This window comes from Corella eumyota, chromosome 2 (assembly GCF_963082875.1).
Source record: "Corella eumyota chromosome 2, kaCorEumy4.1, whole genome shotgun sequence".
Lineage (NCBI taxonomy): Eukaryota > Metazoa > Chordata > Ascidiacea > Phlebobranchia > Corellidae > Corella > Corella eumyota.
In genome coordinates, this window is record NC_137491.1 from 739,068 (window position 1) to 756,345 (window position 17,278).

Consider the following 17,278-nt stretch of genomic DNA (forward strand, 5'->3'; position numbering starts at 1 on the left):
TATTAAACGAAAATTAAACAAATTTAAAAACTTTATATTGCAATAAATCCTTCAGCAACCTAACTTTTTTTGTTAAGGAATCTTTGGCAGCGTGATGAAGTAGTCAGAACACTTGGCCTCACTACATGAGGTTCGATTTTTATTGCTTTCGTGCTTTAGTGCCCTTAAGTAAGGTTCTATAAACGATATTAACTTTATAACAAAAATAAAACCTAACATCATTAATCTTTATAACTACATAGTAACGTAAAAATACTTAATACTCAAAGCTATACTCGTTATAAACACACAAAGTAATTAAAAATTTTGCGCTTTAAAACATCAAAATATACAAAATACTTTATTAAACTACTTCTTATTCTAATATTAATTGACAATTAATATATTGAAGTAACTACATCTAAATAACGATATATTAACGTTATTGTTTACTTCATATACCTATTAACTCCATATAGCTGTATCTATACTAAAGCACAAACCCTTCACAACAGACTAGTTTATAAAATCCTATGCTGAGGTTAAAAAGAGAAAAAAGTTAAATCTTGCCTAAAACTTAAAGTAAAGAACGTTTGTGACGTCACAGACTGTGATTGACTTAAACAATGAAAAGAAATCTAATCATGATAACAATTACTTAACAGATATCTTATTATGACATCATAGCTGATTATTGTGTAGATTTTAATAACTAAAATAAAATAAACAAAATATGGTAAATAATCCTTTATTAATAATTCAATAAAACCAAAAATATTTTTGATTTTTAAATTTCATTATTAAAACAATGGAACAAAAATAAAAGAAAATAAAGAAAAAAAAATTTTTTATTTAAATTAAAATATTAAGAAAATTAAAACTTATTAAATTTAGTTTTTTATATCCTAAGAAGTTATAAAAGTTTAGTAAATATATGCAAATAATAATAAATATTTACAAATATCTTTATAAATTAGATTCAAAATATCAAATAATTTTAAATTTTGAAAGAAATGTAAATTTGTTGTCAGGGTATAGCATTGTGATGTCATAGAAGAATAAATTGTGACGTCATAGGTAAAAATTTCAATAAAAATTGAGGTTTTTATTTTTTTCCTCTTCCACCAAGTACAGCTAAAAATAAAATTTTAAAAAATGTAAATTTTTATTTTTTATGGATATCAAATTTAACAAATGTTTTACTAAAAACTATTAGTCCAAAAATGCTATTTTTTTTCTATTTTTGATCCTCGATGTGGTAAGGTCAACTTCACGACGTAAACATAGAGTAACATCAGTTACTCCGACCCAGTCTCGAGTTGCCTGTGGCAGTTTGAGATATTATAGATTATAATTGCCCGATAATTTTGCTGCTGATTAAGTGTGAGCAGGAGTTCATACCATTTATAGCACCTTACCTAAGGGCGCTGCAGCATAAGAGCAGTGAGGATCGAACCTAGGACCTTATGTAATACAGCCAAAGGTTCTGACTACTACACCACACTGCTGGCGTTTTTAATGATTAAATAAATTTTATTTTTATAGCCAAGTAAAAAACAGTTATAAAGCAAAATAATTTATAACTTACTACAACATTGATTCGTTGTTCTTCTGATCCAACCAATAAATACTGCTGTGTCCAAAAATACAAGGGGCTAAAAAAATTTAGTTAATTAATTAAAAACTGCAACAATAATGTTTTATAATTTAAATTTAATATAATTAAATATGAAATCTTTTTTAAATTCTAAAACAATTAAAAAAAAAAGTTTTTTGGTTTGTCAATAATAAAAAAAAGTGTTTCCCCAAATTAAAAAGTGATTTTTTTTTCTAAAAACATAAAACTTTTAAAATTGAGGATAAACTAACCTTGGAACCATCACAGTTTTCACTTCCAGCAAAATTGATCCCAACCAGTGTGAAAGTATCAGAAGTTGCGTCATATTCTAAAGCTGGACTCCCACTATCGCCCTGTTAACATTAATTAATTAATTAGGTAATTAATTAGTTACACAATTTAGAATTTTCAATTAATAATTAAAATGTATACAAAGTTTTAACAATTTTTAATTAGTTTTATTTTTAATTTAAATATTTTTTATTAGTTTAAAACTTACCAAACAGGTGTCTTGACCAGTGGTTGTAAAAGTTGGCTCGGCACAGAAAACTCCACTAATTGGCAAACTAGTTTGATAAATAATCCGACACAAATCAGTGCTGTAAGTTTTCAGTTGGATTTCTGATAAAGTTCCTTGTACCACTCCAGCTAAACAAAAAATAATTAAAATTTAAAAAAGAGAAACTTTACAAAGAGTTTAAACATTTGTCTTTATTATAATTATCTTAATTTATTACTTGTAATGTTTAAATTTTGTTTAAATTTTAACATTTAAGTGCTGGTAACAATTTAAGTAGTGTAAAAATGGCCAATATGTAACAATAAACAATTATAATGTCACCACTAACAGACCTTTTGGTTTCTTATTTAATTAATGTTAATTGCTAAGGTCTGGTTTAATTTTAAAATATTAAATCTTGTTAATTTTTTACTCACGAGCTTGTTGACCATACCCAGCTACATAAATATCCGTTCCATCAGAAACTGGGTCAGCTCGCAATGCTGGCAGGCATATAGGTTGGATCTAACAATTAACAATAAATAATACAGAATTTTTATTCGATACATTTAAAAAGAAATCAATTTTTTGGAGATTTTACACATTTGGTTTATACTAGTAAATCAATTATTACATGCTACTAGGTGATAGCCCTATGGTCAGAATTTTAATTGTAACAATATGGTTGCAACTTGAAATTAATATTTGCTTGCAATGATAACTTAGGTACCACAAACGGCAGTTTTATTTATTTGTAGGTCTACAAGTTTGACCTTAATTTATAGATTGTTCACTAAGCAACATTATATAATAATCCACAATATTTTAAAGGTAAAGTGATCCATTTTACATGAACCTTAAAAAAATGAAGTTGTAATACTTACATTAGATTGAAAGGTCAGTTGGTTAACTTGTATAAGAGCAACGTCGTTGTAGTTTTGAGTTACGACATATTGTGGATGGGGAACTATGGCATTTACAGCTAAGTAAAAAAATTAGAATTTAAACAAAAAATATTTTCAGCTAGAAAAAAATTCCTTTTTTTGTTTTAATTTGATTTTTTGATTTTTTCCAAGGTAAAATAAATGACCTAAACATAGAGTAACATTTGTAACCCCAATTCAGTTTTACATGAATTTTTAGTAAAAGTTAAAAATAAATATTTACTTGTCCTAATTCCTGATGATAATGGATTAAATGGATTAATTGTTCCAACATAAACTTCGAGTGAGGCTGGGTTGAGACTAAAAAATATTGAGGATAAATTTTATTCACTTTTGTTTTTAGAATCAAATTCTTGGAAAATAAATTAAAAGTTATTCATAAATTATTGTAATCCATAAAAGTAAATATTTTAGTATTTTTTATCCTCGATGTGGGAAATTCGATTGCACGACCTTAACATAGAGTATTATTAGTTACTCCGACCAAGTCTCAAGTTGACTCTTACAGTTTGAGATATTGTAGATTATAATTGCCTGATAATTAAGCTGCTGATAAGGAACCGACTCAGCAGGAGTTAATAAAGTTTAAAACCCCTTACTTAAGGACACTACAGCCTAAAAGCAGTGGGAATTAAACCCAGAACCTTTTAAACCGTATAAAACCAGGTGTTTTTATTAATACACCATGCCACAAGTACTTTGAATCATTTTGAGTTACATCAAAAAAATAAAAAGTTTTGTAAGATACTTAAAAACTTACTTAAGTGAAAACCTGAGTGGATCCAAATCGTTTTGAATTTTGAGTAAACAGGAGGCAGTTGTTAGAATCCATTGTCTAAAAAAAATAGTTTAAAATTAAATAAAATATTCTTTTAAGGAAAACTTGCGAAAAATGAAAAAAAATAAGAAAAATGTTAAAAATAATTAAATTTAATAAATAATAAAAAAAATTGAGGTTAACATACTGGCAAACAATTGTTCCGGTACAGCGCACTTCACTTGCCCCAGTAGGTCGGATAAGTGCTTGCCAAGGTCGATCAACACTAGAGGTCGCTGGTATGCCACCTAATGGAAGAAAAGTTTTAATTTTAAAATCTTTTCTTTTATTATAATTTAAACCTTAATTTAAAAAGACTTTATTTAGAATCTATTAACAACTTTTGATGAAAGATATTATATATTACTGAATTATAAAGTTATCATTCATATATAATGAAGCCTAGTTAACATTGTATATATATCTATGTGGATGTTCAATTTAAATGCATTTAAAATAAAATAAAACAGTTGTTTGTGGTGTGCATGTAAATTTTGCAAGCAAATATTAGTTGAGGGTTGTCACCATATTATGACAATTAAAATGCTATAGAACGGGCTATGGACAAGTTTTACTAAAGAACTTGAAAGAGGACAGAAGTTGGGATAACTTACTAATCACTCTTCTTAAGATCCCAGCACTGGATTTCCCACAAGTTATACTCGCTGAACAATCCTCTCCTGTGTCTGTTGTTTTCGGGAATTCTAGAAACAACAACAATTAGAAATTTAACTCAAATAATAATATTTAAAATGAATAATAGAAGTATTTTAACTTATATATATATATGTTTATGTGGTACTTAATACAAGTTAGTTAATTCTTTTAAAATATGTAAAAAAATTGTAGAAAAACTGCAAACAGAATAGAATTAAAATTTAACAAAAAATAAACCCATAGAAATATAAAGATTGAGGACAAACATAAATTTACCTTTCTGATAACAGGAGTCAGCAGCAGTGAAAACATTATTACTAGCATCCCAGCAACAACCTAAATCCTCGCATCTATTCTGCAACAAACTGTTCGAAAAACCTCCCCCTAGACCCCCAAAACCACCCCCTAATCCTCCTAAGCCCCCAAGTCCTCCTAAACTACCAAGTCCTCCTAAACCACCAAGACCCCCCAAACCTCCAAGACCCCCTAAAGCCCCCAAACCCCCTAAAGGATTGTTTCCCCCACTAAAACTTCCAAGACCATTAATAGCAGCAAGACTTCCCAAATCTAGAAAAAAATAAAAATATTTTTAATTTAAAAATGGAAGAGTTAAAATAGAAGAGTTTTTAGCCCTATGATAACTAAGTTTACATAATTTTATTTGTAATTTATTAGTTTTTTTATACTTTAAACAAAAAAATATTAAAATTTAAAATATAAAGTTAACAATATTTTTATCTTAAACAACTTAACATTGTGTTAGCAATAAAAATAAATTTATTTTAAGGTTAAAAAACATAAAAAAAAATGTTAAAACCTCACCTAATTGTCTGGGGACAGCCGCCCTCGAAGCTAACCCATTATTTTGGTATGCAGCAGGTACATCCCCTAAATTGGAAGTGGGGTTTGAGTTTGAATTTACGGGTGAGGTGGTGTCACTTCGTGATTGAATGCCCCCTAAACCCCCTGAGAGTAGGGTACTGATAAGGTAGGTGGATTGGAAACCCTCGCAATTGACCCGGTCATCCCTGTCCACTTGGCAGGTCCCTAAGTGAGGATAAAGAATAAATTGAGAATAAACTTTACTAAAAAATCACTATTTTAAAAAAGCTAAAAAACCTTTAAAATTGAGTTGTAAATGTTACATTAAGTTTTGTAACATTATTTGTACATCTAAAAACCAAAACTATTTCACTTACTGACTGCACGCTGGTTAAGTTGAGATGAAGTTGTAATCAAGGGACATCGAAAACATTGAAAACCTTCAGCAAATATGCAACCCTGCAACAAAAATATTTATTTAAATTAATTTATCCTCGATGTGTAAAGGTCAACTTCACAGTCCAAACATAGAGTAACATTCGCTACCCCAACCCAGTCTCGAATTGATTTCAGTAGTTTGAGATATTTTTGATTATAATTGCCCGATAAGAAAGCTGCTGATTGGTTGATTTCTTGCTCAGCAGGAGTTTGTACAGTTTAAAATGCTCTACTTAAGAGCATTTTAAAACATGGAATAATCAGGAATTAAACCCAGGTCCGCATGAAGTAAAGTCAAGTGTTCTAATCACAACATCACATCCAAAAAAATCATTGAAAAATAAACTAAACTTGATCACATACCACATTAAGACATTCAGCTTCCGTTCTTATGTTTGCATGTATTCCAACCTTACAATTATATTGACTGTTAAACTCATTCCTTCTGTTCATACACTCCTGCAATACACCAGATGGAATCAAACCTAAAAACACATTTGTAAGTTTATTTAAAGTTCACAAAAAAATAAAAAACTTTTGAATATATAACGTGGCTTGGTGGATGTTGTATAGACCAATTTATAAGACTACAAAACAAATAAACTACCATTTGTGGTGTGTAGGTTAATTATCACCAGCAAATATTAGTTAATAGTTGCAACCATATTATGATCACTATATATGATAAAAATATCAAATAATATATATATAGGGATTAAAAATAATGAAAATCAAGGGTAAACAAAAATAAAACAAACTTGGATCTAAACTTCCGAACGCTTGGTCTCCTGTGCTCTCCTCGTTTGTAGAACTTGTGAGTCCGAGAAGAGGACCCAAGGAGTCTCTGATCGCATCAATTCCACCCCCACCTAGTGGTGAAAACATTATCTTTAGAAAAGTTGTTTTACTTTAAGAATAAAGTTTTTATTTCGGGGATAAAGTTATTTTTCATTTTGTAGATAAAGTTTTCATTTTAAAAATAAAAATAGCAAATATGAAATGAAAATGTAATGTAAAAACTTACCAGACAACAGAAGCAATGGGTTACTGAGCAGGCTAGTAAGACAACCGTTCTGGCTCAATAAAGAAGTTTTAAGTAACCCACTAATCGAGCTATCATCCCCGTTATCACCCAACAAAAATTGGCAAAGAAGTGGGTTTGATGTTGGTCTTGAAACTTGCCCGACAAAATCTACAAATAAAATATTTTGTTATTAAAAATTTGTGTTATTTTTTAAGTTAATAAAATATATTATGGCAATCTATGTATAATAAAGCCTGGTGAACAATATATACATTTATATCTAATTTACAAGAGTACAAAATAAATAAAACTGTTGTCTGTGGTGTGCGGGTAAATTATTGCTGGCAAATTTTAGTTAAAATCCCCCCAAAAAAACAATAAAAATCCCAACACTAAGGTAGGCTTGACTAGTTTGTATAAAGTATTTAAATTTTTTAACCCAAGTTAAATATAATTCCTTAAAATATATTTACCATAAAGTAGTTTTAAATTAAAAGTATTTACTTCAAAGTGCCTACCTGGTAATTGTGATCCAACGACAGTATTCACCGGAACCTGAGGTCTTGCACTTTGACTTAACAGCAAACTGTTCAACAAACTACTCGTACCCCCACCCCCATTGTTACCACCCCCCAGAAGTGACCCCAATAAGTTAGTAGTCTGGGTATTACTCCCCCCTCCAAGAAGACTTGAGATTAGGCTGTTCGAATTTCCGCCACTTCCTAGAAGGCTAGTTAGTGCATTGTTGTTATTTCCACCCCCTAGAAGGCTAGTTAGGGCATTATTGTTATTTCCACCCCCCAGAAGAGATGTCAAAGCGTTGTTGTTATTTCCACCCCCTAGAAGGCTGGTTAAAGCGTTGTTGTTATTTCCACCCCCTAGAAGACTGGTTAAAGCGTTGTTGTTATTTCCACCCCCCAGAAGACTGGTTAAAGCGTTGTTGTTATTTCCACCCCCTAGAAGACTGGATAAAGCGTTGTTGTTATTCCCACCCCCCAAAAGACTTGAAAGGGCATTGTTGTTGCTGCCACCTAGCAAGCTCGTAAGTGGGTTGTTGTTGTTATTGTTGTTATTGTTACCCAGTAAACTCAACAATGGGTTTGTTGACCCCTGGCTACCCCCCAATAAAGATAAAAGAGGGTTAGGGGTGTTTACTACAGGTGGTCGAGTGGGGAGTGCCCCTCCTACTGAGTTTGATGGGGTGGTTACCCCGTTTGAAGACAGGATATTCTGGAAAAAACAAATTATCAATTTAGAATACAAAAACTTTTATATAAATCTAAACCTTTCAAAACAAAACAAGATTTATCAGTCACAACTCACATTAATTTCTTGTTGAAGGAAAGCCGAGGCAACAGCAGGAGAAACTGTCGCAGTTACTCCTTTGCATCTTTCAATTTGGTCGGCAAAAACTTGGGCAACCTGAAATAAAATAAAACTTATTTAAAAAGCAAAGTTTTTGCAAATAAATGCTTTTGTTATCTTCTCTATGTGGAAAAGACTGGACAAATTTAGAGCTAGTTTATTAGTAGCTATAATATACTATATATTGAAGCAATTGATTAAATGGTTATCAAATGGACCAAATGGATTACTTGTATCAAGTGTGTTCTAAACAGGTAAGGGTATAAGTTAGAATTTAATTTGTGCAACATTTTTTCTTTTATTTAAACCTTGCCATTTATTTAAACCATTTGATATACACTAACCCATTCGATTCAGAATATTGTATGTAAACAGTTTATATTTTAAAAATTTAATCTTGAAAATAAAATAAAATTAAAATACTGACCTCTGCTGACAACATGTTCTGGTTGAGTGCAGAACAAAGAGCAATATCACGATCTACTCCTGTAAGGTCAACACTAGAGGTCACTCCTGTTGCAGGTCGTTGAGTTGCCTGGATGTTGGTTCCCAAGGCTCCTCCACCTCCTCCAGTACCTGGGCCAAAAAATTAAATTTTAAAATATTTCTTAATTGTTAATTAATAAAAATTGTAAGTTTAGACACAGTCATCATTTTTTGCGTTTACTTGTTGTTTTATTGTAACATGGATGTAATTTAACATTATATATAACCAAGCCTAACTTAACCACTTCTTTATCATTATGAACAAAAACTTGGGCACTTTGCAGTTCTTACAACTTTTTACTTTTGCCATCTAAATTTTATTTTCAATTTTTCATTTATTATTTATTTCGAGAAATTTAAAAATAAAGCTCACCGGTTTCTTCAACAGAGACTTCAATACCCAAGCTATCAAGCAAGTTATTTAAGTTGTTGCTTGATCCAGAAGAGGGAGCTCTTGTGACATCCGGACTTGGAGGAGCTATCGTGTTAGAAGACCCTATAATTAAAAGTTAATTAATAATTAATTTAAAACATTTTTTTATATCAAAAATTTTATTATTTGATTTTAATTTTAATAAATAATAAACCACCCACCAGGGGGAGCAACACCAGGAAAACGATTGTTAAAATTTGACGCAGGTCTGGTTGATTGTGTCGGAAAGATTGCACCAGTAGGAACCTCGTTACCAAGAACACCGATCGTTACAATGTGACCCAACTCACCTATTTATATTTCATTTTAGCATTTTTTCATTTTTTTTAACTAAATGTTTGATTATTTCTTTTTTTGTATCACCCTAAAATGACAGAGTTTTGTGTAGTTTTATTTTAAAAGAGTGTGCTTTAGTGGTGTGTTTGAGCTATCTATAAATGCAGGGCTTGAGGGCAAAAAGTGTGGCATTAGTGCGACTTGAACACGAAACCTTTCGACTTGAATCCAATGCCACGACCAGTATACTACACTACCTTTTATTTATTCTTTTTTATACATTTTTATAAAATGTTTGGTACTATTTTTAATAACTCTTTATATCTTTTAGATATTTGTTCACAGAATTTGTAAAAAGAACTATCACCAGTTTAAAGCAAGCAATAATTAAGTTAAAACTTACGTCTTTCAGTTGTGGTTTGTGCAGGGGGTGGTTGGGTGAATGGGTTTGGGGTTGCTGGGGCTTGTGTGAACACAATGCCTGGGTTAAAGTTTCCATAATCATTATCAAAAACTGATTCGTCAGCTGAAAAAATAGATTTTAAATTAACTAAAATCTTAAAAAAATAAAACTTTAGAAACCTACCCTAAAATTCCTTTATAGCTAATATTTAAAGTAACATTTTTTACCCACACACAGTCTTAAGTTACCTAACAATTAATTTTTTTTGGCCCAGCAGAAGTTTGAACCGCTAATTTTACATCGCTTTAAAACCACTAATAAGCAGTGGGAATCAAACGCACAACCCTGACAACCTTAATCTGTTAATAATCGAAAAAAATAAGCATTTTACCAAGTGTACTTTTTTACTAAAAACAACATTTCACCAATAAAAAGACATTTTTTATTATCCCCCTTCTCCCTAATCCTCAGAAAAATGATTTATTTGCAAAAAAAACATTTCGTGAAACTGATTTTTGTTATAAGAGTGAATTCTACTGCAAATTTACTATACCTATAAAGCAGAAGGGCGGTGGTCGAGCCACAGAATAAACTGAATCATCGAAACAGCAAGGATAACCAGTAGCTGGGTTGTAAGCTGTAGTTTCGCAAGTACTTCGGTCAATTCCTGGGAATCCACAATTTTGTCGATTTTCAATCGGAACCGCGGTGCAGTCGAGCGAATCGGTGAAACCTTCGAAGCCTGGAAAATAATATTTTGATTTTATAAATATTTTTGTTTATCCTCGATGTGGAAAAGTCAGCTTTACGACCTAAACATAGAGTAACAACAGTTATCCCAACCCAGTCTTAAGTTAACTTCAACAGTTTAAGATTATTAATTATTATTTTTGCTAATTAAAAGCTGCTAATTAAGTATTGGGTCAGAAAGAGTTTATACTGTTTATAGCACCTCGTTCAAGAATGCTACAGCATGAGAGCAGTGGGAATTTAACCCAGAATCTCATGTAGGGAAGCCAAGTGTTCTGACCAATACACCACCTGCCGGTTTATTTAACTTTGTTAAAAACCTCTGTGCTTAAAGTTAGTAAAACAAAGTACTATTACCAATACACTTAAAATAAAGATGGAACACTGGACGCCAAGTATATAGCCAAGTACCTAACCCTTACACGACAGCGGGCGCTAAAACACGTTTTTAACAACTTTGATTAATATTAAACTTACCAGCTTGTGCAGTAATTTGTTGAGTTGTAACTAAAAGAATTAGTATTGTGACGACATAATTCGCCATTTTTAACTGTCGTCTGCTTAGTTTATTTTCTTATTGTTGCAGCTATTGTCTAAAAACAAATCAGAATACTTTTCATATAACTTAATTTTTGATTGAATTTAAACAAAGTGTTAACAAAAAATATATGTTCTAAAATTTTTGACTTCATCTATTTTACTTAATTTCGCCTATATATCTGCAGTTTAAATAATTAAACTAAATATAATCTAAACAATGTTTAAATAAATATTTTTTTTCTTATTTTTGAAATTAATTTAGCATATAATCTCAATTAATCGCTGTTACTTTAGTTTATATATTGCCGCCTTTTTCTATTTAAATAATTGACAATCAAATTTTATTACCTTTGAACAATACCGAATAAAAGAAACGAATTTAAAATAAAAATTACAAAATGTCATAAAATCTAGAACCGATCATTATCAAAATTTTACAACTTTAAGAAAGAAAAATTCGCGAATACTCGATTTCCAGAATGTTTGTGTTACGTCATAATAGAAATGCGTTTCTAATAGAATTTGGTTTCGCACAAAATGTTGAATATTTTTGCGTAAATATTTAAGTTAACAAAACATTAAAAGATAAGTTGGTTTTAAATTTTAGAAATTTGAGAATTCTACGATTTTATTTACAAAAAAAATTAAATAAAACTTTGAAATATTTCCTTTTTTTCAATAAAAACAAATGTAAAACATTATTTAAAATTATAAATATTAATCTTTTTTTTTTCAAATAAATAAATATTTAACAATTTTTTTATTTTTTAATTATTTATTTATTAAATTATTTACTTGTTTAATCACCACAAACATGTGTTAACAATTGAACCCCCGTGTGTGATGTCATAAATACAAATGTAACGTCACATTAAACGAATTTACCGCAATATGTAATCGAATAAAAGAATATAGAACAATGGTATAACAATGCTTCTAATTATAACGTCATAAAATGTTTGTTAACAAACAATTGAAATTCGATTAACGCGATAAATTCTCGAATTTTTAATTGTGTTTATAATCGACGTAAACTTTTGACTTTAATTCTCGAGTAATTCGTGATGTCAGAAAAAATTATAGAATGTAAATTGTGACGTCATAACATTTGTATTATATTGTTAAGAAAATGAGACACTGTTAACTATAACGTCATATTTAATATGGTAACACAGCTCTGAAAACCAAATTAACTTCTAAAGTCGTCGATAATTTTTTAAAAGATTTTTTTTCGGTAATTTAAAGCAAAAAGGAAATTTAAGTCAATAATTGTAAAAGTTTTCTAAATCTGTGACTAAAATTAAACCGGTTAAACATTTACCACGTTTCGTTTTATTTAAATTTAGAAGTGTTAAAACTTATTTGCATATTAAAGCGAGGTCTAATTACTCCGGTTTGTTAGGTTTAAAGATGACATTAAAGAAATCACCAAACACCTTAAAACCTTGGTCACGTGGTCTTTGGATTATTAATTAAAAAAATAATAAATTGATAAGTTTTGTTATTCAGATTAAAATAAAAAATGTTGCGACCTTCATCGGTAATTACAAAAAAATGTTTAAAACGATTTTATTTTTAACTTAAAGTATTTCAGTAATTAATTATTCGCAATTAATTCGTATTCCTAATTGAGGTATTTTAGTAATAAATTTTTTAATTTTTGCGGTTACCCAACTTCTTGGGAACAAAATTTTTAATATTTTGAGATAAAATCAAAAATTAATTTTTTGTTTATTTTTACTAAAACCGAATCCGGTCGCACCTATCACCAACCAATGTGACGTCACAATTAAACATATAACCCCAGGCATTGTCACGTCACAATGGTTTGCCGCCAAAATAAAGCGGATACCAGACCACGTGATTAACTTAATAATTATTAGTTTATTCATTTTGAGGAACCTACGAAGTTGTAATTTAATTGTGAACACATTTAAGATAATAATTAATTATTTAATTATTAGAATTTGCAATTAATTTTTACTTAACTATTAATTTATAATTTAAATTATAAAATTAAAAAAAACTTATTAAAAATTTACAAATTCTTAATAAAAAAATTTTTTTAAATTAATTTTACGTTTTTATTAATTAGTTTTATTTTAATTAACTAAATATAAAGAATTAATTAAAAAGTTTAAAATTTCACCTTTATTGAAATTCCCCGAATTACCCTTTCTTCACCTTTTGTCTACAAACTAATATAGCCTATAGCACTAAACAAAAAAAATTTCGAGTGAAAAAATATTTATTTTTTGAGCAAAATTTTATAAAATTATTTTAAATTTAATTTTAAATTGCAAAACATTAAAAAAATTTAAAAAAAAATTAAAACAATAATTAGTTTAGGCACTATCTTAAAAGTTTACATTTAATTAGGTTTTGCAAAAAAATAGTAATATTTAAAAACATTTTTTTCAAATTTAACAAAAAACTGACAAAATTTTATTTAATTGTTTTTTATTTAAAAAAATGTGCCAAAAAATGTAAATCTTTGCATTCAATAAAATTAAATCTTGCAAGTTAAAATCTTTATAATAAATTAAAAACTTCAAGTTTAAATTCTTAAAAGTTTTAACCTTTTAAATTCATTTTTACCTAACCTTAACATTCTAATAAAATTAGCAAGTTTGAGTAAGATTTTGCAAAATATTTTCTTTTATAAACTCAGGTTCAAAGGCACGGACTTACACTGTCGCCCAAGGCCCCGGATCTAAAATCCCAAACAATCACGCCTATATGACGTCACAATTCACATTGTGTTCGAGTAACTTTAGGTGATAATTGGCACCAGTAAGGTAAAATTAAACATACAAAAATATTCTCGTTTTAAATTCGGTTTGCGACGTCGCGCGGTTGTTTATTGTTACGTAAAAATAACGATTGTGACGTCATCAGTTTGTTTAAAAACATTTTGTTTCAATTTTCCGGTTTTTAGTTTAAAAATGCACATAACCCTTTCGCGACAAAATTCTAAATTTTTTAATCAAATTTAACGTAAAAAATGTTCATTCGTTCGGAAAGAGTTAAAACAAAAAATGCTTTTAAATAGAACGATATTTCCAATATGCATTGTTTTGGTATTATGACGTCACAATATAACCGGCTGTTCTATTATGCTTGTTAGACATCACTTTACTTGTCAAAATCGATTTTTAAAAACAAACAAAAATAGGAAAAAGTAAATAAACTAAAATTGTTTTAAATATTTATTTTTTGCGTAAAAATATAATTTCTAATCACAAAAAGTGTAATGCGGAGTAATATTTGTTTAAAAATAGAATCATTCTGCTTGAAAATAGATCCCATCATTGTAGTTAATTAAAATTGTGATAAATTAATTAGCATCTCTAATTAATTAAGAAAATAAAATTAAATAATTTCTACAAATTATAATTTTAAGTGATTGCGCGTTTAATTTTTTTAACAAATAACATCATAGTTGATGACGTCACAACGTTAGAGTTGAGTGACTTCTACGTCATCAGGTTTAAAACTATTGTTGACGTAATGATTTTCGGGTTCTTCAACATATTCGTTGCTTTAAAAAATAAATTTAAAATTTTATATTTTTAAATTTAAATTTTTTTTATTAAAAAAAATATAGTTTTAGAACGTAGTTTACTAAAGTTGAACCATTTAAATATAAAGTAGCTTAATGGACTATACTATATTACATCTATGCCCAATTTATGAGCCTGCAAAATAGTTTTAAAAAGAAGTCTGTGGTGCGCAGGTAAATTATTGCAGGCAAACATTAGTTGAGGGTTGTGACAATATTATGACAATTAAAATGCCAACCATAGAGCGAGGGGCAATCATTTTGTTTAGATAGACACTAAAACTTCAAAAACAACTTAAACAGTTATACTTACACACTCAGCCCTTTAAGGTAACTACTTCTTGGTTCTCTGAAAAACAAAAAAGTTTAAAAATTAAATAAATTTAAAGTTTATTTAAATTAAAGTCGATATTTAACTTACCCCCCGTTTACATCTTCTATCATATCTTCGTCGTAATCACTAAAAATATTCAAAATTTTAAATAAAAAAGTAGTTAAAGCTGAAAAATTTAATTTTTTTGTTTTTTAATTTATATTTTTTAATTATATTACACCCGTTATTGATTGAGTATATAATAACGTTTTGACGTAACAATACACATTGTGACGTTATAGTCACGTGACAAATCTTGGTACTATTACTAATAAAGCTTAACGTCGACATATAAAGTTAGTTTGACAGTGGTGTCTATGACGTAAATTTAGATATTTATGACGTCATACTTACTAGAATTTCTCGCACACGTAATGATTGAAAAGAAGAAACACGAAAGCCAGCACCAAGAAAACCGCTACAGCGATTATTCCAACCAACCAGGGTTGCAAGTACACCGTACCACCACTTTCTACGTAACAATATAACAATTGTGACGTCATTATTTGATTAGGTAAAAAATATTTCTTTGTGACGTCACTTGACTTAAGTATTTTCTCGTTTTAACTAATTATTATATTAGTATGAATAGTATTGTAACTTTAAGCCTTACGTCATGTTAGTTTATACTATGACGTAATAAATAACTTACCAGCTGCTGAAACAGTTTCTGGACATCCAAAAAATGCAAAAATCAAAACCAGGAAAATAATTTTTAAATTCATTTTGATATTTTTATTTTAAATTTAAGTTAATCTGTTAAAAAAACATTTAAAACAAAAATAACAACTTATATTTCTTATTGTTTTATTTGTAAAAAATTTATAAAAAAATTAGTTAAAACTGTTTAGTAATTAAATTGCCACAGTTTAAATAGTAGACTAGATTCCTAAAGGTAATAGAGAAAAATATATGAATATTGAGTTTTAACAGCTTAAACTTAGATAAATGATCACACATACTATATATAAGCTGTAAAGAGCATAAAACCTTAATTAATATATTAAACTAGAGTTTGTTTAGTAAAGCGTGCACGTGACTTATGGAGTATTTGTTCAACTTTTATGCTAAAGTACTTGACCATATTTCTAATAAACACTTTATAATATCAAAATTTTAAATAACTTTTTAACTGGCCTCAGGTTTATGCTGATATTATGATATTTTACTGTTTTTAGTTTTATTCAAAACTTTAACTTTAGTTCTATTTACCTATTAATAAAGCTTGCAACTTTAATAAGACTTCTTTTTTTAAACTACAGTAAGTTAAACAAAACGTTATTGATGAAATACTAGACTTCATATTTTTTTAATGAATCTTTTTATAAACATTTAATTTTTTTAAATGTTTGACTTTAACTTGCTCACTTTAATAAGTTGTATTATAACTCTTCAAACCTAGAATTTAATTGTTTTAGATCTTTAAAACTAAGGTCGGTTTAAGTTTTCTGCATCAACAAATATCATTTTTATACTTTTTACTTTATCTTTTTTACCATCTGTGACTTCAACTTAATAAACTTCGCCCTACAAATAAGGCTACCTGCAAACCCATCAACTAATATAAAGGAAATTCAGTTGTGTAAATACACATACTGCACCACTTCGCTCTAACTCCCAATAAAACAAACAATATTTCTTGGTTTAACCTTTATGTTATGTTTGCTTTGATTAATGTTTAACTTAATTCTTATGCTTTATGTTAGGCTCTTACACAATAATAAATAAGTCGTTATAAAGTGTTAACAAAATAACCCCTTTTCACTTTTTAAGTCAATCAGCAGGTTAATTAAAAAATTCTTATTATATATAAATTATTAAAACGCTAATATATTTTTTTTTTACATTTCACAACACCAATCCTATTTAGATATAGTCTTATATATACTTTCTTAATAGGTTATATATTTTATTGGGAAAAAGTGTGCTGTTGTGACGTGTTTAAGATATCTATAAAACCTGGGCTCAAGGGTAAATAGTGTGGCATTGGTGCAGTTCGAACCCAAAACCCTTGGGTCGTATTCTGATGACATAACCGCTATTACACACTACAGGACCTTTTAACGACCCCAAAACGCTTTGTATATTTAATTTTATGTGATTCAAGTAACGTTATTGTAGGTATAGAATGACTTTACAAATTTTGCGTACGTGATATTTTGTGCGGCCAAGAATATGCTGATGTCAGCAAAAATGTAATATTCGGCAAAACGTAGAAAATCCCCTTTTTCAAACTCTCTCATTTTTAACAACCGAGAGAGTTTTGCTTCGGTTAACGAGCGAATAGCTTGC

The 17,278-nt window shown here is 28.8% G+C and overlaps 2 protein-coding genes across 2 annotated transcripts; both read right to left on the bottom strand.

Moving 5' to 3' along the window:
• Positions 1 to 1,005: 1,005 nt before the first annotated feature.
• Positions 1,006 to 11,055, bottom strand: LOC145744121 (uncharacterized). The gene is made up of 24 exons (XM_082562233.1): positions 10,989 to 11,055; positions 10,315 to 10,503; positions 9,762 to 9,884; positions 9,244 to 9,372; positions 9,023 to 9,145; positions 8,591 to 8,739; positions 8,122 to 8,220; positions 7,317 to 8,028; positions 6,799 to 6,966; positions 6,533 to 6,643; positions 6,138 to 6,259; positions 5,714 to 5,795; positions 5,337 to 5,561; positions 4,791 to 5,081; positions 4,472 to 4,561; positions 4,006 to 4,105; positions 3,801 to 3,875; positions 3,264 to 3,340; positions 2,981 to 3,078; positions 2,534 to 2,621; positions 2,097 to 2,245; positions 1,849 to 1,950; positions 1,568 to 1,634; positions 1,006 to 1,113 (listed from the first exon to the last, which is right to left on the bottom strand). The coding sequence occupies exons 1-24, from the start codon at positions 11,053 to 11,055 to the stop codon at positions 1,085 to 1,087; spliced, it is 3,465 nt and encodes a 1,154-aa protein (XP_082418359.1). The 3' UTR covers positions 1,006 to 1,084.
• A 3,403-nt stretch (positions 11,056 to 14,458) lies between these two features.
• On the bottom strand, positions 14,459 to 15,743 carry LOC145743525 (uncharacterized). The gene is made up of 5 exons (XM_082561511.1): positions 15,639 to 15,743; positions 15,341 to 15,458; positions 15,035 to 15,073; positions 14,927 to 14,962; positions 14,459 to 14,592 (listed from the first exon to the last, which is right to left on the bottom strand). The coding sequence occupies exons 1-5, from the start codon at positions 15,709 to 15,711 to the stop codon at positions 14,511 to 14,513; spliced, it is 348 nt and encodes a 115-aa protein (XP_082417637.1). The 5' UTR covers positions 15,712 to 15,743; the 3' UTR covers positions 14,459 to 14,510.
• Positions 15,744 to 17,278: the final 1,535 nt, after the last annotated feature.